This window comes from Rhincodon typus, chromosome 27 (genome assembly GCF_021869965.1).
Source record: "Rhincodon typus isolate 14 chromosome 27, sRhiTyp1.1, whole genome shotgun sequence".
Taxonomy (NCBI): domain Eukaryota; kingdom Metazoa; phylum Chordata; class Chondrichthyes; order Orectolobiformes; family Rhincodontidae; genus Rhincodon; species Rhincodon typus.
This window is the reverse complement of record NC_063358.1, coordinates 2,918,492-2,940,959: the sequence shown is the minus strand read 5'-3', so window position 1 is coordinate 2,940,959 and position 22,468 is coordinate 2,918,492. Positions and strand designations below refer to the sequence as shown.

At 42.4% G+C, this 22,468-nt stretch overlaps 1 protein-coding gene across 2 annotated transcripts in view; it reads left to right on the top strand.

Annotated features, from left to right (window-relative positions):
- Positions 1 to 1,023: 1,023 nt before the first annotated feature.
- The window catches only part of LOC109910736 (digestive cysteine proteinase 2-like), a 31,644-nt gene continuing 10,199 nt past the window's right edge, over positions 1,024 to 22,468 (top strand). The window contains exons 1-8 of one of the 2 annotated variants that reach the window (XM_020509982.2): positions 1,024 to 1,083; positions 7,563 to 7,655; positions 8,550 to 8,722; positions 9,790 to 10,030; positions 12,714 to 12,912; positions 16,829 to 17,022; positions 19,684 to 19,775; positions 21,949 to 22,110. In XM_020509982.2, the coding sequence (XP_020365571.1) occupies positions 1,029 to 1,083; positions 7,563 to 7,655; positions 8,550 to 8,722; positions 9,790 to 10,030; positions 12,714 to 12,912; positions 16,829 to 17,022; positions 19,684 to 19,775; positions 21,949 to 22,110 (1,209 nt within the window). In that variant the 5' untranslated portion in view covers positions 1,024 to 1,028. The remainder of the gene's footprint in view (positions 1,084 to 7,562; positions 7,656 to 8,549; positions 8,723 to 9,789; positions 10,031 to 12,713; positions 12,913 to 16,828; positions 17,023 to 19,683; positions 19,776 to 21,948; positions 22,111 to 22,468) is intronic. The other variant, XM_048613271.1, reaches the window with a different exon arrangement.

Here is a 22,468-nt window from a genome sequence, read left to right as displayed (position 1 = left end):
ACTAACCTCATCCCGCCCCCTTGACCTGTCCGTCCTCCCTGAACTGATCTATCCCCTCCCTACCTCCCCACCTACACCCACCTTTACTGGCTCCATCCCCGCCTCTTCGACCTGTCTGTTTCCTCTCCACCTATCCTCTCCTCTATCCATCTTCTATCTGCCTTCCACTCTCTCCCTATTTATTTCAGAACCCCCTTCCCCTCCCCCATTTCTGAAGAAGGGTCTAGGCCTGAAACGTCAGCCTTCCTGCTCCTATGATGCTGCTTGGCCTGCTGTGGACTGACAAAGGAGTTGCTAACGATCAGGCTGGGAGGGTGAATAGTTGTTAGTGGGGACTGTTAGTGACTAACAACAGGGGGTGTGTAGTGTAATGTTTCGGGACCAGTAACTTCAGGAGAAAGATCACTGGACCTGAAACATTAACTCTGCTTTCTCTCCACAGATGTTGCCAGACGTGCTGAGTTTTTTCAGCACTTTCTGTTTTTGTTCCTGATTTCTAGCGTATACAGTTCTTTGTTTTATTTAGAATTGTTAGTGCTGTTGATTTCTCTAACTTGCTTTGGGGTTTATTAAACTGGGTAATGGTGCCAAAAAGCATACTAGTTCTTCTATTTTCTTTGTAATTCAAACTCAGTAGTTCTGACAGCATCTGTGCAGGGAGAAACAGAGTTAATATTTCCAGTTCAGTGGCCCTTCACAGCCAGAACTTCTGAGTTTCTCCAGCATTTTCTGATTGTCTTTCAGATCTTTAGTATCTACAGTTCTTTGCTTTTATTCTTCTGCCTTATTCATGTGTCTTAGCTTATTTGGGTAAATAATAGTTTTAGACCTATTTAATTACATTAAAATATTTTTACTACAAGACAAAACAAATAAAGCTAACTTCATTTCAGAATTGGTTAGACTTGAAGGAGTTCATGTGTATCACAAAAACAAAACCCACTGTCTGAGAAACAAATATAATAATCACAACCAAAAATGTTGTGCTTATGGATAAGTAAGTAACTGAACCGTTTTTTTCTCTAGTGATGAATGTCAAGCCTTCAAATGTTCCTACATTTCCAGATATTTACCATATTTCAGGTATGGTCAGTGTTCTTTTAAAGTAAGTTCTTTGAAAAGATGGCCAGAATTTATTTGAGCAAACGTTGGATACATCAGTCTACAACCTTTTACCAAAAGCTTTTGCAGATGAGAAGGAAAAAATAGTGAAGAAGTGTTTGTACCAAGATGAGCAGGATAATCATAATGGTATTTTCTGTATTGACCTGTCTCACCACAGTATGATTCATTGTGTTTAATGGGAGCCCTGCTTTACACTGTAAAATGCGATTCTGGATTTTTCTCTGAAACATTTTATGTGAAGTTAGTTAAAGTTTTCATGTGACAACGGTGTTTTTGTTGCATTTCCATTCAAATGACCTTACTCCTTTGTTTGAAGAAGTTGGATGGAATTGTTTTTCTGTTTGTCTGTGCACTATCAATTGTATGGAACTCCCTGTGGAATTGACAATGCCATGAAGATGTAAGCAGATTGGTTGGTTGAAATGTTGATGAATGATAGAAGAAGCGGTGGAAATGTCGGTGCTGTATTGGAATATGATTCTGTTGTTACATACCATTGTGGTTTTCTGAGTAATCCATCTGTTTGTAGTTTCTCCCTTTTAAAAACTGCTGTGCGCATATCGTTTGCGAAATAATGGACTGGAGTTAGTCTGAACTGACCCTATCGACAGAACCTGTTGACAGTCTGCAGGAGAACCTACTTGCAATTAAAATCTGAACCTTTACTTGTAAGAGTTATATGAACCTTGTAAGGTATTTGTGTGTCTGCAGAACAAAAGGACAGAGTATCTGTTTTAGAGATAGTAGGAACTGCAGATGCTGGAGAATCTGAGATAACAAGGTGTAGAGCTGGATGAACACAGCAGGCCAAGCAGCATCAGAGGAGCAGGAAAGCTGACGTTTCGGGCCTAGACCCTTCTTCAGAAAATGCTCCTCTGATGCTGCTTGGCCTGCTGTGTTCATCCAGCTCTACATCTTGTTATATCAGAGTATCTGTTTTCTTGGGTTACCTTAGTGATCCAAATTTTTTATTCACTTGTGGGATGTGGGTGTCACTGGCTGGACCAGCATTTATTGCTCATCCCTAGTTGCCCCCTTGAAAGGTGGTGGTGAGCTGTCTTCTTGAACCCCTGAAGTCCGCATGCTGTAGGTAGATCTACAATGCGCTTAGGGAGGGTTATCCAGCATTTTGACCCAGCGACAGTGAAGGAACGGTGATGTATTTCAAAGTCCTAGGGAATAGGGTGGCACAGAAGGGGGGCCACTTACTTCCCCCTGGACCAGCAGTGGAGGGCACAACACCAGACCCTGCCAGCTTGGTCCATAGTTACCACCTGGGTCAGTATGGTCCCAGCCATCAGGAGAAATATCCAAAAGTGTCTGCACTGCCAGGGGTAAGTGCTACTGTCTCTCCAATACCTCGCATTCACTCTTCTCTGTTACTGCACCCACCTCCCACCAATTCTTATGCTCTACCACTTTCACTATTGTTTTCAATATCTCCCCTTACTCATTTTCACCCACCCCAACCATGCACACAACTAACCTTGCATGGCCTGTGCACTGCCTACTCACTTACATAGGACATCTCACCGCAGGAAGGTTGGTGGTTCGAGACCACCCAGAGATGAAGTATTCATTCATGGACAGCATGGTGGCTCAGTGGTTAGCACTGCTGCCTCACAGCACCAGGGACCCGGGTTTGATTCCACCCTTAAGTGACTGTGCAAACTTCACACAGACATTCTCCCCGTGTCTGCGTGGGTTTCCTCCGGGTGCTCCGGTTTCCTGCCACAGTCCAAAGATGTGCAGTGTAGGTGAATTGGCCATGCTAAATTGCCCATAGTGTTCAGGGATGTGTAGATTAGGTGGGTTATAGGGGGATGGATCTAGGTGGGATGCGCTTAGGGTTGGTGTGAACTTGTTGGGTCAAACGGCCTGCTTCCACACTGTAGGGATTCTATGATGATTTCTATGATGCCTGGCCCATTTTGTGAGCTGGGTGCCTGTCCCTGCAGCACAAGAGTGCTGATACCACCATTCCAGTGAGAAACCTGTCTGCTCCATAACGCAGCCCTGAACGGTAGGAATACCTTTTAAGTGGACCATGTGGAGATGTCCCATGATGGTATAGAGAGGGACTAGCATGTGTTCGATGTCAGAGTCCATGGGCATGCTGCCCTAGAGCATGCCCTGAGACATTGGTACTGGGTGTCTAAGGTGGAAGTCCAGAGGATAGGTGGTGACTTGGAGTCACCAGGTTCCTGCTCTCCTATTCATATCGGGAATTCTCAGCTTCTAGTTTCTACCTGGTTTGTGGTACAATAGGAAGCTGCATATTAATGAGATGAGCTTCAGTGTTAATCAGTGTGTGAGAACAAACAATAATCCACCTCTGTAGGCAACTCATGGTTCCCTGGCGTGAATCTCATCGCAATGTCCAGAACTCTGGTTGGAAAATGCGCCTTGTTGCTCCCGAGGTCATGAAAGGCCTCTCCTGAATTCTCACGTGATTCTCCCAGATTCCTCCACGTGGCCCACACTGTTCAGGGCTGGGGCACATTCTAACCATCTTGTTTAATTCCTTCTTAGCACCTTTAGGTTTCAAGAGCAGTCCCTGCAAGAAATGCAAAATAAATACACTGCTATGAATGCAACAATTTATAAGTTTATAATGTTGTTAACCAACTCTTTAGGGTAAAATGGAGTAACAGTCATGTGATCTGTTATGAGTTCTGCAACAGGCCAAGTGGCCTGGTTATCATAGGGATGGGGGACTTGGTCAAAAACTTAAGAGCCGGTTGCAAAATGATTGCACCTGAAAGAAGCAGCTGGCTGGATTCTCTGTCTCAGGGACTATGGGCCAGGATGAGAGAAAGGGAAGTACACAAACAAAGCTGGAGCTGGTGTGTCGAGAAGGGAGAGTGCTGCCTTTCTGTGAATTACCAGGCAGAATGAGGAAGGGAAGATGGTCCGTGTTTGAAGAGATGCATCTCATGGCAATCTAAAGACTCCAGAGGATTTGTTTTGGTGTGACAAGGATTCAACAGAGCGAAAATAATGTTGCTGGAAAAGCTCAGCAGGTCTGGCAAATCTGTGAAGGAAAAAAGCAGAGTTAACGTTTCTGGTCCGGTGACCCTTCCTCAGTTCTTTCGGTTTTTATTCAACAGAGCGAGTTGTGCTGGTAGTCAGTTTGGAAACTCTGGAAGCTGGGTAAAGCACCTTTTGATGGTCCTCTAGCTTTGCAATAGGTAAAACATGGAGAAGCAAACTAGTTAGAAGCTGGAAATAATTTTGGACTACCACCAGTAAAAACTGCAATTCTGTGGCAAGCAGGCTGTGAAATATTACTAGAGATGAAGTTTTCAGGCATGTTAAAATGGGGGGTATCTTTTCTATCATCTTTTGTATAAGCTGGCCAAGTTTAGTCATTGTTAATTTTAGTTGTTTTGTCACATCAAAAGTCTTAAAACATAAAACCTTGCCATAAGGTTCCTTTAGATCAGTCACGGGAAATTCAAATCACTTGTTTTAGAAGGATATGGGGGGATTTGATAGAAACATAAAATCCTGATGGGACTGGACAAGCTAGATACAGGAAGAATGTTCCCAATGTTGGGGAAGTCCAGGACTAGGGGTCACCGTCTAAGAATGAGGGGTAAGCCATTCAGGACTGAGATGAGGAAGAATTCCTTCACTCAGAGTTGTGAACCTGTGGAATTCTCTCCCACAGAAAGTTGTTGGGGGCCAGTTTGTTAGATGTTTTCGAAAGGGAGTTGGATGTGGCCATTGCAGCTAAAAGGATCAAGAGGTGTGGAGAGAGGACAGGAGTGTGATACTGAGATTGCATGATCAGCCTTCAATGAGTGGTGCAGTCTCAAAGGGCTGAATGGCCTACTCCTGCACCTATTTTCTATGTTTAAAAGTATCGGCCTCCAGGGATCATAACAACAGTTCCAGTATGTTCTGGTTCCACTGCTTTAGAGAGACACACAGACTTCGAAAAACTGCTGAGTTTAAAATGTTTAGCTTTAAAAAAAATCCAAGCTAATGTATAACTTTTACCACTTTGGTGAGCGCATGACCTTTCGACAAAGAAATATGATATTGCATTTGGGGAAGTGAGAGTTATGTTGCATATTTGTCTGGTGATTTTTTTTTTGTTTGTGAGATGATTTGGTACTTCTTGTTAAAAGTTTGATCTGCCTTTGATTTGTTCAGCTACCAAGAATTAATCAGATTGAAAATTGCTGTCAACTACTTAACCAATTTTTCTTCATAAGTATGGGGACTTGTGACTATATTTTTTTAAAGGTATTTGTGTATGTAACAAAAACCTATATAGTAGAATTTATTTATTTTTAAGCCCAATTCATATAACGTGCTTTCAACTACAACTTTTATTAGAAAAGAAACCTCCAAGTACTTGACAGGAGTTTGATCAAACAGATAGTTAGCTGAGCTTCATTTGAACACGTTACCAGAATCTTGGTTAAAAACTTAGATGTTAAGAAGTGTCCTATACAAGAATAGAGATGTAAGTAGTTTGAAAGATGGAGGAAGTATAGAGTTTATGGCCTAGACAGCTGAAGGCACAGATACTAAGATACAAACTAATGTCAAAGATATCAAATTAAAATATGCCCAGATATTACAAAAGATGCAACTATGTAACTTCTTATCTACAATTTGTGTAAAGTACGTGAAATTGAAATTTATCTTCTGATTGTTGACTAGAATAAATAATGAACCATTGAAAATGTGAAGACGTTACTTGTTTTGCTAATGAAACTGATGCTTGACTTGCACCTCATTGGTCATAGAGCTGTACAGCACGGAAACAGACCCTTCAATTCAACTCGTCCATGCTGACCAGATATCCTAAATAAATCTAGTCCCATTTGCCGGCATTTGGCCCATATCCCTGTAAACCCTTTTCCATTCATATGCCCATCTAGATGCCTTTTAAATGTTGTCACCACCAGTCTCCACCACTTCGTCTGGCAGCTCATTCCATACACACACCACCCTCTGCGTAGAAAAAGTCGCTCCTCAGGTCCCTTTTAAATCATTCCCCCTCACCTTAACCCTATGCATTCTAATTTTGGACTCCCCACCCTGGGGAATAGACCTTGTCTATTTACCCTATCCATACCCCTCATGATTTTATAAACCTCTACAAGGTCACCCCTCAGTCTCTGCTTCTGGGAAAATAGCCCCAGCCTTTTCAGCCTCACCCTGTAGCTCAAACCCTCCAATGCTGGCAACATCCCTGTAAATCTTTTCTGAATGCTTTCAAGTTTCACAATCTCCTTCCCAGAGCAGGGAAACCAGAATTGTATGCAGTATTCCAAAAGTGGCCTGTACAGCTGCAACATGACCTCCGAACTCCTACACTCAATGCACTGACCAATAAAGGCAAGCATACCAAATACCTTCTTCACTATCCTATCTATCTGCAACTCCACTTTCAAGGAACTATGAACCTGGACTCCAAAGTCTGTTTGCTCAGCAACACTCCCCAGGGCCTTACCATTAAGTGTATAAGTCCTGCCCTGATTTGCCTTTCCAAAATGCAGCACCTCACATTTATCTAAATTAAACTCCATCTACCATTCTTTGGCCTATTGGCCCATCTGATCAAGATTCTGTTGTACTCTGAGGTAACCTTCTTTGCTGTCCACTATGCCTCCAATCTTGGTGTCATCTGCAAACTTACTAACCATACCTGCTACGTTTGCATTCAAATCATTTACATAAATGACAAAAAGCAGTGGACCCAGCACCGATCCTTGTGGTACACCGCTGGTCACAGGTCCAGTATGAAAAGCAACCCTCTACCGCCATTCTCTGTCTTCTTCCTTCAAGCCAGTTTTGTATCCAAATGGCTAGTTCTCCCTGTATTCCATGTGATCTAACCTTGCTAACCAGTCTACCATGAGGAACCTTGTCGAACCCCTTACTGAAGTCCATATAGATCACATCCAACGCGCTGCCCTCCTCAATCCTTTTCGTTACTTCTTAAAAAACTCAATTAAGTTAGTGAGACAAAATTTTCCACACACCAAGCCATGTTGACTGTCCCTAATCAGCCCAATGTCTGGCTCACCAGTCTATAGTTCCCTGGCTTTTCCTTACCACCTTTGTAAATTGTGGCATCCACATTTGCCAACCTCCAGTCTTCTGGCACATCACCACTGGCCAGCGATGATACAAATATCTAAGCAAGGGGCCCAGCACTCACTTTCCTCGCTTCCCATAGAGTTCTAGCGTGCACCTGATCGGGTCCCAGGGATGTATCCACCTTTATGCATTTTAACCAGTCCAGCACCACCTCTACTGTAATGTGAATGTTTTTTACAATGTCACTATTTATTTTCTCATGTTCTATATCTTTCATATCCTTCGCCACTGTAAACACTGATGCAAAATACTCATTTAGTGTCTGCCCCATCTCCTGCAGGTCAAAATTACTTCTTTAATGATTTTGTTGACAGGGACTATTTCTTTGCCATATGCTGAGGTTGAAGAACCATTTGAAGCTTGGTACAACTTCCTTGGGCAAGTCAGCCGCATTGAATACTATGACGGTATCGTAAATATTATTGTAAATTACTCTTTCTCTTCAGTATTAGAAATGTCATAATGACGTGAATACACTTGATTCATCTCTGAATTTAACCTAAAAGATTAATTCAGGCTAAATTTAGACTTGGGGTGAACTTGATGAAAGGCAATATTGGGATAGTTTTAGGCTCAGTTCACCTTCTTGTCTTCTGGTTTAATGAAAGCAGAGATAGTAAGAAGATAGAAAATTGGAGTTGGAGAAGAATATATTCCCTATTCAATTAATTACAGCTGATATTCTGTGAACTCCACTTTCGCTCACACTGCGCACATCATTTGTCTCTGAACGTCCAAAAATCTACCCCTGCCTTAAATGTGTTCAATGATGAAGAAAGTTCCAAAGGTACACAGCCTAGAAGAAATTTCTCCTCCCTCAATCCTGTATGATTGGCCCCTTATCCTGCGAATGTGCCCCACAGTGTTCCAGATTCCCAGCTGGGATGGAGGTGTGGGGGAGTGGGGGCACATATCGGTGTCGGTCTTTTCAAGCCCTATCAGAATCTTGTACATTTCAAAGAGGTCATCTCTCTTCTAAACTCCAGAAGGAGGGGACCCAATTTATTCAGCCTGTGTTTGAAAAATTAATCAGCTTGTACTTTGAGTAGAACACCCTGGATTTGAGACAATGACAGTGACAGTTTGTAGGAAATAAGTATGTTTTTAATGGATAATTTTGTAGCTTGTTAAAAAAGCAAAATAACTATTCTGCCTTCAGCAGTAATATAGTATCTTTGGAGCTAAGCTAGTCATGGACCTGAGAATGATCTATTCAAAAGAATTGGTACCATTTCATTTATGTTTTAATATAGAAATCTTTTACTAATTTCATATAATACATGTTTCTACTCATTTGACAGGTCAGGTTATAACCCTACAGCATGAATTCGAAAAGCCAGCTGGAATTAGTTACAAAATTTCTCCAGCAACTACAGAAACGGAGATAAATGTTATCAAATGCTTCCAACTAAATGGGACCATCTATAATCCTATCTTTGCACAGCCGGTTATTCCAGATTTGAAAAGTTTTCAGGTGAGGATGTGCATTATCAGAAGGAAAAGGACTGAAATGCTAATGACACTGAACAGAACGGCAGCATGTCAAGCTAAGAAGTTGCTGCACATTTTAACAATGCGTTCATTTCATCAAAGCTGAAATGTTCAGGTGCTTCTTTCCCTTTCTGGCATTAGAATAAAGTTATTAACCTTTTAAGTCTGTTTGATATCTGAAGCAAAAGCCGTTTATTTATGAGAAGGAGGGATTACTAACTACTCATGAGCCAGTCGCCACCTTCATCATTCACTCTCTTGACCACTGGCGCACACAGCAGCAGCAGGAAGGAGCAGTGGTAGTGTCCCTACCTCTGAGCCAGGAGGCCTGGTTTCGAGTCCCACCTGCTCCAGAGGTGTGTAATAACATCTCCGAGAAGGTTGATTAGCACATATCTGTACCATCTACGAGATGTGCTGTGGAATTCACCAAGAATCTTCTGGTTATGCCTTCCAAACCTTCAACCTCTGCACTCTAGAATCCAATGATGACCATGAAACCATTGCCAATTATTGGACAAACCCATCTGGTTCACTAATGTTCTTTAGGGAAGGAAACCTGCCATCCTTACCACGTCTGGCTGACATGTGACTCCAGACCCACAGCAATGTGGTTGACTCTTAACTGCCCTCTGGGCAATTACAGATGGGCAATAAATGCCGGCTTGGATAGTGATGCCCTTGTCTCATGAATGAATAGTAATTTAAAAAAACGTAGAGGGACAAGGGCAGCAGATTTGTGAGAACACCACTACATTCACAATCCCCTCCAATTCACACAACATTCTGACCACTGCACCTGTGTTTTTGTTCTTTCATTGTCACTGGGTTAAAATCCTGGCACTAGCTCTGTGGATGACCCTCTGTCACACAGACTGCGGTGGCTAAAAGCAGCAGCTCGCCACCACCTCCTCAAGGGCAATTAGTGATGGGCAATAAATGCTGCTGAGTACCGTGAATGAATGCATTTTTAAAAAGATGCTATAATTAAATTAAAGTAATGTAGAATCTTTTTGATAACCGCGTTCTTATATATATTTACTTCTTTAGTTCTTAAAGGAAGAGAATTACAAAGGAGTTCATTGCAGTGTATGGCAAAATGTCACGGTGGTGGATAAAAAGAAGAATACTTACACCATGTGGGTTTCCAGTTCTACGGAAGGCCCCATTCCTGTCCATTATGAAATGAAGGGATACAACACTTTGCTTGGCGGACACTATGACAAATATGAAATAGATTACAATAAATTGAAGTATGATATGGACCCAAATGTCTTCAAACTTCCTGAAGGTAACACATCCAACAGACAGATGCTGCAGCCTTGTGGAGCGCCAGCATTTTATGTGGTTATAATTTACCTTAATTCACTTGTTTCAAAAGTAAGTCTTGAGAACTTTAAAGGAATGTGCTTGGGAAGAGTGAGTTGATCAGCTTCAAAAACTTTGATTAAACTGCTCAAGTAGTCCCGATATTCCTGGGGTTTTCTCTTCATGTTTAAGAGCTGATCCAAGATGTTGATCATTTTAATTTACAACGGCACCCTGCTTTCATGACTGACAATGTGCAGTGTGCTCAGGTTCTCCTGATGTAATTCAATGTTAGAGTTATAGAGATCTACAGCACAGACGAAGATCTTCTGACCGTCAAGTCTGCACTGGTGAAAATTTCAGCACCTGATATTGTAATGTCATTTTCCTGCACTAGGCCCATAACCTTGTGTGCCTTGTTGTGTTGAATAGAAGATGAGTGTTTTTCTAGTATGGGAGCAGGCACACACTGCCTAGAAGGGTGGTACAGGCAGAAACCCTCATAACACTGAAGAAGCATTTTGATATGCACTCGTGATGTCATGGCATACGGAATACTGTCCAGGCGCTCTAAAATGGGAATGGAGTAGTTAGGTGCTTGTTTTCGACTGTCGCAGATTCGATGGGCCAAAGGGCCTTTTTCTGTGATAAGTGTTGGAGGAAGGAACTAGGAGTTGGAGTGAGAAGAGTTAAAAGTGAACGCATATAAATTGCAAGTTTGAAATGTTTAACTGTTCAATATTAGTGGGGAGGCAATGGCCTAGTTGTATTATCACTAGACTGTTCAAATCCCGCCATAGCAGATGGTGGAATTTGAATTTAATAAAATTCTGGAATTAGGAGTCTAATAGTGACCGTGAATCCATTGTTGATTGTTGGAAAAAGCCATTTGATTCACTAATGTCCTTTTAGGGAAGGAAACTGCCATCCTTGCCTAGACTGGATTCCACGTGACTCCAGACTGACAGCAATATGGTTGACTCTTAACTATCCACTGGGCAGCTAGGGTTGGGCAATAAATGCTGGCCTGGCCAGCAATGCCCTCATCCCGTGAATGAATTTTTAAAATATACAAGCATATTTGTAAATAGGATCCTTTTGAAATCATTTGTAAAATAAATAGAATCATTTTGGTTTAAATTTTCCTTTAATTACATTAAACATAACAGTTTGCAGCATAAAGATGATTTTTCCAGAGTGGATGCTTCCTTACTCCTCCAGCCCCTCTATGTTAATATTTAGTAGCTGAATGAGAAGGGTTTAGAACATCAAAACCGAAACAGTAATTTAAACAGTAATTTGCAGGATATCTTGTAAAAGACTTTTGATATGTACAAGAGGAAATGGTAATGGTAATGTCACTAGACTTGTCAATCAGAGTCTGAGGCTAGTGACAGTGGGTATTGGTACTTTGGCAGCTGGCAAAGTTTACATTTCATGGATAAACTTGAAATTGAAAGCTAGTCTCTGTAATGGTGAACATGAAGCTATCACTAATTGTTGTAAAGATGCTTCGATAATGCTTTACTAATATCCTACAGGGATAGAAACCTGCCTGGTCCGGCCTACATGTGACTCCAGATCTACAGCTATATGGTTGCTATAGCAGTCGGGGTCTATAACTGCTCTCTGAAGTGGCCTTGCCTCTCAGATCAAAGACAATTAGGGATGTACATTAAATGCTCACTTTGCCAGCAGTGTCTATGTCCCATGAACAAACTTAAAAAAAAAAAACATGTTTCACAAGTGAAATAATTTGTGTAGTAGTTGACTGTTGAACACAGGAGTGGAATTTATTTCTGTTCCCCCAACCCACACCTTGGACGAGCTCTGATGGGGAGGGAGGGTGGGGAGGGCTGCATGATGGCGCAAGATGGAGATTGTGACCTGAAGTGACCGTTTAGGGGTCTTGCCCTGATTTGCTGGTATTCAACCAGCGATGGACTGGGGACTCACCATCAGCCTAAAAGGGTGAGTGGCGTTGCCCCATATGTGGGTACTCTGTGCCCAATCAAACACCCCTGCATCAGGAAGGGATGGGCACTGAGAGCCCCCGTTCCCCCATCCCAGCCTCACTCACCTCTGGCCTGATGTTCCTTCAGCAATCTCAGGCTTCTCCTAAGATGCATTTCTAGCAGCAGCCAGCACTCCAGTGGTACCACCCGTTAGACTGAGATGAGGAAGAAAGTCTTTACCCAGAGAGTGGGGAGCTGTAGAATTCTCTTCCACCAAAAGTGGTTGAGAGCAAAACATTGAATATTTTTAAGAAGGAGTTACACATAGTTCAAAGGGCTAAAGAGATCATAGGGTATGGGGTAGAAAGTGGGAGCAGGGTACTGAGTTGGATGATCAGCCATGATCATATCGAATGGTGGAGCAGACTTGAACAGCTGATTGACCAACTTCTGCTACTGTTTCATATGTTTCAATGTGATGGAGAGCTGCCAGGTTCTGATTGGTTAGCAGCTCGGTGATTGGAAGTGGTGAAGGTTTCAGGTGTGGCCCAGAGACGGCCACTAGTGCCTAAGGGTGCCTGTCCCTTTGGAAATGAGGCAGGTCTTTCAGTGGTTTTCAATAAGCTGGTGAGACCCCTGCTGCCAATGTTAAATTCTCACGAATGAATAATTACTACACACTATAATGTATTTTTTTATAAATTATCACAGGTTTGTCTTGTGAAAGCTTTCCTGGTCCTGCAGCAGAACACAGAATTGTGGCCAATCCCATTCAGAATTTAATTGACACTGACCAAGGTAGTACGACGCATGATTTGTTCAAGTATTACAAGAAGAAATTTAATAGGGACTATGAGAAAGATGATAAGGAGCATGAGATGAGAAAAACAACATTTACTCACAATATGAGGTAAAGTTGGTTATCATTGTGTGATTGTCATCAAAACTAATTTCACAAAGGCTCAATTTAAACATAGAAAATAGGAGTAGGCCATTCACCTTTAAATGCACTGTTTGGGTAAAGAAATTTCTCTTCATCTCAGTCCTAAGTGGCCCACGTTATATCCTTAAACTGTGCCCCCTGATCCTGGGGGCATTAGAGAATGGGGTTTAACAGTTCAGCTTTTCAGGTCACTGTTGATCAAAATTTATGCTGTTGGAGTCCCAACAGCTTGGTCCATTGATCTAGAGCCAAGAGTTCAGATCCTACCGTGGCAGCTGGGGAATTTTTTAATGGAATGAATTTCAATTAAAAAGCTAGTATCAGTTATGGCGAATCATTAAGCTATTGGATTGTTGAATAAAAAACGTCTGGTTTGTTCATGTCCTTCAGGGAAGGAAATGTGCCGTCCTTCCGTAGTCCCGCCTGTACTTTGCTCCACGGTGGCTCAGTGGTTAGCACTGCTGCCTCACAGCGCCAGGGACCCGGGTTCGATTCCACCCTCAGGTGACTGTCAGTGTGGAGTTTGCACGTTCTCCCTGTGTCTGTGTGGATTTCTTCCGGGTACTCCGGTTTCCTCCCACAGTCCAAAGATGTGCAGGGTAGGTGTATTGACCATGCTAAATTGCCCATAGCGTTCAGGGATGTGGAGATTAGGTGTGTTATAGGGGTATGGGTTGGTGTGGACTTGTTGGGCCGAAGAGCCTGTTTCCACACTCTAGGGATTCTATGATTCTATGAAATCTAGATGCTTGACCTTTAGCTACTTATTTTTTAAGACCTCCACAAGTCAGCACAATGTACAGAGCAGCTGTTGTCACCAGTCTGCAGTACTGCAGTGAGACCTGGACTGTGTGTCAACAAAATTTCAGGGCACAAGAAAAATTCCATCAAGAGCTCCTCTGTGGTATCCTCCAAATTCAAAATTGAATAATTTTGGTGTGCTTCTTGAAGCCAGGTTCTCAACGATTCAAGCAAAACCTCTGCAAAATAGAGCCAATGTCATTACAGTCAATATCAAAATGGCCAAAGCTGTCTACTAGACCAGATTGTGGTTTCTCAACTTCTCACTTGGCCAACATTCCAAAAGAGGACAAAGAAAATTGGCACGATGTGACCAGTGGTGTCTCACAAGGACCCATGTTAGGGTCTCCATTATTCACATTCATTATTAGCGAGTTGGATAATGGCATCGAAAGTCAGATATCCAAATTTGCTAATGACACAAAGTTAGGTGGCATTGTGAACAATGTAGATGATAGCATAACATTACAAAGGGATATTGATAGTCTAGGTTAATGGGCAAAACTGTGGCAGATGGAATTCATGATAAGCAAGCACAGAGTTATCCAGAGATAGTAGGAACTGCAGATGCTGGAGAATCCGAGACAACAAGGTGCAGGGCTGGATGAACACAGCAGGCCAAGCAGCATCATAGGAGCAGAGAGGCTGACGTTTCGGGCCTAGACCCTTCACAGAGTTATCCATTTTGGATTGAAACAGGGATAGATCAGGGTGCTTCTTTAAATCTAAGAATTGTACTAAGTACTTTGTACCTAAAATGGCACCATGAGAGGCAACATTGTAAACATTTCACTGTACTCTGTACTTGAATACATGTGACAGTAAAGGATATTCTAATTCTGATTCTTTCTAGATGGTATCAATTTAAACACAATGGATGTCCAAAGATACTGGGGGTGTGGTGGTTCAGGTACACAGATCTTTAAAATGTCATAAACAGGTGCAGAAAATAATCAAGAAAGTAAATGGAATGCTGGCCTTTATATCTAGAGGACTGGAGTACAAGGATGCATACATTAAGCTGCAGTTATACAAAACCCACGTTAGACTCAAATGGGAGCACTGTGAGCAGATCTGGACGGAATCCCTCAGGAAGGATACATTGGCTTTGGAGGAAGTATAACATAGGTTTACAATAATGATACCCAGACTTCAGGGGTTAGGCTATGAGGAGAGATGATACAAATGAGGCCTGATTTCTCAAACTTAGAAAGTCAAGGGGTAACTGATCAAAGTTTTCAAGATATTAACAGGAAAAGACAGGGTAGATAAAGATAGTGTTTCCAATGATTGGGGATTCTAGAGCTAGGGACATAGTCTGAGAATGAGGGTCAGGCTGTTCAGGAGAGATGTTCGGAAGCACTTTGACACACAAAGGGTGGGAGAGGTTTGGAACTGTCATCCACAACTTGCATCAGATGCAGCATTATTGTTAATTTAAATCTGAGATTGTTTAACAAAAAAAGTGAGGTATTAAGTGATACGGGCCAAAGGCAGGTATTTAGAGTTAGGCCACAGATCAGATGTGACCTCATTGGTGAACAGGCTTGAGGGGCTGAATGGCCTACTTCTGTTCCTATGTTCCTATAATAGAATGTTTCCCTGCAAAAAAAAGAAACATAATTTTAGTTTGTTTTCCTTGCAGATAATGTGATTAAAATCTATTTGAAATGGCTTCAGTGGCAACCTTGCCCAGAAAGATGTTACCTTTATCTGGCCACTCTTAGTGAGTAATGTCACTTAGAAATGGAATTGCCAAAAATGTTGCCAGCAGAAGAATTGTTGTCAGCCATATCATTTTATATTTGTTCGTGAGACATAGACACCACTGGCTAGGCCAGCACCTATTGCCCATTGAAATTTTTTTTTCAAAAATATACGTTATTTATAAAAAAAATCCTTGTGTGTATATATACACAGTCACAAATGCAGTTTGGTTCTGTACAATATCATGTCAAGTAAACAAACAAACATTTGAGTTTGACTCTATCCCAACAAACCAAAGGCATCTCTTACACATACTAGAGTATATTTACATACATTGAGGCACTAGGAGGATCCGATAACTGAACAAACCCTCAATTAACTTCAGCAGGAAGACTTCAGACAGTGGTCTTTCCACATTGCACCTTAGTGGGCAGCTGCCCCAAGCTTTAGTGAAGCTTTCAGTTTACTGCCCTTTGAATCGACCAGAGGGCAGCTAAGGGTCAACCACATTGTGATGAATCAAGTGCCGGTACTGTAGAATCATGAGAGAAATACAGCACCTTAAGTATGATGTTACTGTAAATTCTTGAGTAAATTACAATGTAAAAAGTTGTCTTGCGTTAATGTGGTACCCCGTAACCTTAATTGAGTAACCTCATGCAATCTCAGACCATTGGAATTAGAGTCTGAGATTGTGTAGCTAAAGCCTTGAAAGAAGAATATCAGCTCAAGGGCAGCAAGCACAAGATTATAGGCTAATTATGAGAGAATTCCATGCCTGGGATGCTATCTACATGAAGATAATTGAACAAAATCTAAAGCCTCTAACAAATAAAAATCATTTGGATTATTATGAACGAATTTGAATTTATTCTCCACCTCCAATGACTTCTATTTAGCTTATGACCACTATCAAATAAGAGGTCCAAATTACGAGTGAAGAAAATAAAATTCAAATGATCAGATATTTTGAGATCCGTGGGGAAGATTTAATTTTTGAGGGCCATAATTGATGGGGAGTACATGCTGGCTTCACCAGCAACACGCACAATCCAAGGATGAATATCCAAATGGTAGGAGTCAGAAATGGTAGGAGTCCATGCAGGAGGGCAGTGGAAAATAAGTAATATTTTGCGTGTATTCATGTGTATGATGTGAGGCCCTTGCTTCCTCTAAACCATTGCTGTCTTACTTGGCTCTTCAACTACAAAGCTGCACAAAAGTAAAAATTGCTGAGAGTTTCGACACAAGCTCCTTAGGCCAAGAAGTCAAGGTTAAGTGGCACCAAGCAAGCTCATTAGCAACTGGGCTTGTTCAGCCGCTTTGCAGTTTTGTTCCGTGTTCTTTTGTGTTGAGTTTATGATTTGTTTTTCAGGTACATTCATTCAATGAATCGGAGAAACCTGACCTTCAGAATGGAAATTAATCACTTTGCTGACCAAACAATAAGTGAGATGTCTGCTCTGAATGGAAGACTGAAGAGTACCACACCAAACAATGGGCGGCCCTTCCCTACAGAACTTTACAAGTCCATTGTGCTACCTCCCAGTTTAGACTGGAGATTGTATGGTATGGGATTTTTCTCCCTTTTGCGTAGCTAATGCAAGTACCTTGTTTAAATATAAATAATCGTCAAAGCAGAAGAGCATCTTATCCATTGGATAATGTACTCTACTGCGTCCGAACCTTTTTTCGCTTTTACACTGATGGTCAGTTCAATTGTTACTTGCTTTTTAAGAACAAATCTTTATCATTAATCACCGTATTTAAAACATTTTTATCATGTTCTATAGAATTACATTATGGTGTTTGATCTTCTGAATTTACTTGCAATAGGGTTTATGACTGCAATAAGATGTTGAGCGCCAGGTCTCCGTCACATGCCAGCCTGACTCGATCAGAATTGGGAAGGAGGAACTGAAATGCTCCATTTCTCCTGTCTCTCCTTTACGCATACACAGGAGCACGTGCACACGCTGTCACACACTCACTCACATGGGGAGGCAATGGCCTAGTGGTATTATTGCTGGACTGCTCATCCAGAGACCTAAGTAATGTTCTGGGGACCGGGGTTCAAATCCCACCATGGCAGTTGGTAGAATTCGGATTCAATAAAAATCTGGAATTAAGAGTCGAAAGATGACCATTAATCCATTGTCGATTGTTGGAAAAACCCATCTGGTTCACTAATGTCCTTTAGGGAAGCAAACTGCCAACCTTACCTGGTCTGGCCTACATGTGACTCCAGACCCACAGCAATGTGGTTGACTATTAACTGCCCTCTGGGCAATTAGGGATGGGTAATAAGTGCTGGCCTAGCCTGTGATGTCCACATCCCATGAATGAATAAAAACTCAAATGAGATGGGAGGTTAGGAGTCTACACGTGTAGACTGTCTGACTCTACTGTTTAAAAATTGCTAGTGATAGGAATGGGCTTGGAACTGGGGCCCCACTAGTTATTTTTAAAGCACGCTGGTCTCTGTTCCGGAATGGTCACAGGAGTAAAAATGCAGTCCTGAGTTTCTTCTGTATTTGTAAGATTTCCATGTCCTGATGGTTTCTATCTTGGTGGTCCACTCTGTGTTAAGCATAGAGGGAAAAAAAAACCTGCAGATTCTGGAATCCAAGGCAGGCACACTGGAGGCTAGAAGAACACAGCAGGCCAGGCAGCATTTGGAGGAAAGGAGCAGTCAATATTTTGGGTATTACCCTTCTTCAGGACTGGATGTGGGGGTAGGGGGAACTGCTGATAAAGGGGGAGGGGGGTGGAGGTGGAATGGTGGTGGTAAGTGGACGCTAGTAGTAGGTACGACCTGATTGGTCAAGGGGATGGATGAATCCGTTTGGCGGCTGGAAGGGAGGGTCAGAAGGTGAAATAGAAGGGAGGAAGCCATGGAGCTGGAAGAGAAGCCGGAGGATTGATGGGAAGGTTTTTGAAAATGGAGAACTCAGTGTTGAGTCCTCCGGGCTGTAGGGTGCCCAGGCAGAAGGTAAGGTGTTGTTTTTTAAATTTGCGTTCCGAATCACTGTGATACTGGAGGAAGCCGAGGACGGATATGTCGGAGGGGAAGTGGGATAGGGAGTTGAAATGCGTGGTGACCAGGAGGTTAGGTTGGCCATTACAGGCAGGGGGAGATACTCGGTGAAACAGTCACCCAGTCTACATTTGGTCTCACCGATGTAGAGAAGACCACACCAGGAGCACCAGGATGCATTAGACTGTGTTGGAGGATATGCAGGTGAAGCTCTGTCTCACCTGGAAGGGCTGTTTAGGGCCCTGAATGGAGGTGAGGGAGGTGGTGTGTGGGCAGGTGTTGCATCTTTTATGGTTAGAGGGGAAGGTACCGGGGGGGGTTGAAGTGGTTGGTCGGGAGTGTGGCACAAACTAAGGAGTGGCGAAGGGAATGGTCCTTATGGAAGGCAGAGAGGGGTAGGGAGTGGAAGATGTCCAAGTGGTGGGATCTAATTGGAGTTGTTGGAACTGTTTGAGGATGATATGTTGGATGCGGAGGCTGATGGGGTGGAAAGTGAGGACAAGGGGGACCCTGTCTTTATTATGTTTGGGGTGGTGGTTAAGAGCTGTGGAGTGGGGAATGGAGGAGGACCAGTGGAGGGCTGTCTGGATAACAGAGGGGGGAAAAGTGTCATCCCTGCCATCAACCAACCAAGTTGTACCTACCACCAGTGTCCACCTATCACTATTATTCTGCCTCCACCCCCTCCTCCCTTCTTTATCTGCAGCTCCCCCTTCCTCCACATCCAGCCCTGAAGAAGGGTAATACCTGAAATGTTGACTGCTCCTTTCCTCTGGATGCTGCCTGGCCTGCTGTGCTCTTCCAGCCTCCTGTTTGTCTACCCTGTGTTAAGTATTGCCTGGTGTGGCTCAGGAGGACATGGAGTCTCTGTCACATTTGCTACAGGTGAAGGCAGTGGACTGAGAAGCTGCGGGATTTACTGGCCTCCGGTTTCTCTGGGCCCTTCCTTTGGAAGCTGAGCTTTTTGATTCTACTCAACTCTTCAAGGTCCTTCCAAACAAGCATCTCCAAATATCATGGCCAACAGTGAGCGTATCAGTATTCACCACCCTCAGCTTTTATATGTCTCAAGATAAATTAACAGAGTGAAATTTGGAGGAGGTTCTCGAGCTTACCTAGCACTATTCAGAAACATCCAACTAATTCAAAGAAATGATTTATGAACTTGACTCTGAATCTTGTGTAACTCCCAGGTGCTGTGACCCCTGTGAAAGATCAAGCTCTGTGTGGATCCTGTTGGAGTTTTAGTTCAACTGGGAATATAGAAGGAGCACTCTTTCTGAAGGTGAATGATGTGTTTGGGAAGTACTACAATAGTTATCCTGGAACTGTACAGCCCAGGAGGACCCTTGATACTATGGCCAAATCTTTAAAATCTAATTTGTCTCACTTCTCTGCTTTTTCCCCATAGCCCAGCATGTTTCTCTGTTGCTACATTAGAATTTGGAAAACTGTAAAATATCTAAGCAGTGGTTTAACTGATGGCTACATCTGAAGCGACAGTATTGGTGGTCTGAATTAAGATTTGAACTGTGTGAGATCCGGCCACAGGAATTTCATTAAGTTATTGCATAATTTAGTACAACATCACTCCTACTTAATGCAAACAAGACTGAGTTCATTCATATATCCTCCAGTGATTTGGCTTGAAATCTCCTGGATTAGTTTGATAAATGTTGTTCTATAGTCACACACTATCATAATAAGCCTATGGTCTCTAGAATGGAAAGACCCCTAAATGCCAAGTTGGACAGTTTTATTTGCTATTCTTTTGGGTTGAATTTTAAGAAGGGACAAACTGCCCAACCACCCCACAATAGTATTGTGTTCTGGGCAGCCTTAAATAGGTGAGGACTGCCCCTGAGTGGAAGAAAGGCCCATGCTGGGATTAGCTGGCTGTTGAAGGAGCCCAACAGTGCCAGAACTCAGCAATCGTCACTGCTGGGAATGCAAGTGGGTTCCAGGATACAAATAACGTGAATCCCAGAGAAATACTTCATGGGTTTAGATGGGGTGGGATCAGGGAAGCTAAAGAAGATTTTGGCAACAAGGCAAGAAGTGACAAAGCGGAGGTAACATCCAAGGTGTTGGGAGCAGGGGTTACCCTGAATGTGCACCAGGCTTCCTCAGTGCAGACCCCCTCACCAGCTTTCCTTCCTACAGTTTTCACACCTAGAGTCACCTGCCATGCCAGCTGTATTATGGTCTGGGCAGTGTAATATCTAGGTTAATTGGGTTGTTAACAAGTTCAAAAACAAAAACAAAGTTGCTGGAAAAGCTCAGCAGGTCTGGCAGCATCTGTGGAGGAGAAAACAGAGTTAACGTTTCGGGTCCGGTGACCCTTCCTCAGAACTTGATTTTGTTAACAAGCTCAGTTTTCCATTTTAAAAACATGGTGGACTGGCTGCCTGTTTCAGTGCCTGCCTGCCTTTTGTTTTTGTGGGGTTCAGGTAAGGGTTAGGTGGGAAGGCAGTGGATCAGGTACATGCCCGCGGCACATTGCCAGAAAGCTGCCTAGTCAGGGCTGGGCTGTAAAATCCAGCTTCTTTCTTTCACAGTGTACTGTTGACTTTCATCTCATCTGTGTGAGCTGGTTCTGATTTACAAATAGTAAGAAGCTAACATTTGAGAGACACCACCAATTTTTGCAAACAAAAAGAGGGGATCCATTTATATTCTTCATCTTGATAAGCATAATTACTTGTTTTTCATTGTCTTTATTATGAATAGATAAACACTGAGAGATTGGGGCTAATATTTGAACAAGAACAATGGAATTTAGCACTAGCAACTGTTTCGCATGGAGCTAAAGACATGAGGACAAAGTTATCTCGATTCAAAACTGATGAACATTGTCCTCAACAGAGTTGTGCAGAGTAAGCCTTACTGAGGCCTAATACTCAAGAGGCAGGGAAAGATTTGACCAATTCAGCTTTGCCTAGTTTGGAAGTGCCATTGGACGTAATGACTCTCTCAACATTTCAAGAAGACCAGTGTGAAATTATCTTCCTTAAATTTAGTGACATTATTGCAGACAGAAAATTGGCACTTATGCACTGGTACTGTTTTTAAGCCTGTCTTCGAGTAAATATTGTGGAGAGACAGTGTGCAATTAAGTATAAAAGCCTTAAATTTCCATTTCCATTTTACAAAAAAAGACTGCATTTTCAATCACACTTTGCCTGCTCCAGTTTCTCCTTTCTGTGGAAGTTATTTATCACCAGTTTAACAATTAATTGAAAAATGATAAATGGTCAGAGACTACTTTTTATTGAATAATTTTTTTAAAAAAATCTATTAAGCCATTGTATTTAGTTTACAGACGAAATCAAACCAGTGTCAATGCTAGCTTCCTTCATGGTCCGCTAATCAGTTTGTTAACATAGACAATGAGTATTTAATCTTTTTCAATCCTTAACACCATTGTTGTTGTAAACTTGGATTATGTTTATCTTCAGACAGGAATTTTAGTCCCGCTGTCTCAACAAATGTTACTTGATTGTACATGGGGTTTTGGAAATGCTGCTTGTGATGGAGGGGAAGAATGGCGGGCGTTTGAATGGATCATCAAACATGGTGGAATTGCAACTGCAGATTCATATGGTTCTTACCTGGGACAGGTGAGTATTAGGAGCAAGAGTAGGCCATTCAGCCCATCAAGCCTGCTGCACCATTTAATATGATTATGGCTGATCCAAAGTTTCTATGCCTTTTACTCACATTTTCCCCATAAGCTTTTACATCAATGATATTCAAAAATTATCAACCTCCACTTTAAATGTACTCAAAATATTGAGCTTCCACAGTCCTCTGGAACAGAGAATTCAAGAGTTTTCTGATGAGTTTGTTTTTCGGCAAATAGTATTAAAAGCAACAGTGCACTGAAACAGAGATAACAAGGTGTAGAGCTGGATGAACACAGCAGGCCAAGCAGCATCAGAGGAGCAGGAAGGCTGACGTTTCGGGCCTAGACCCTTC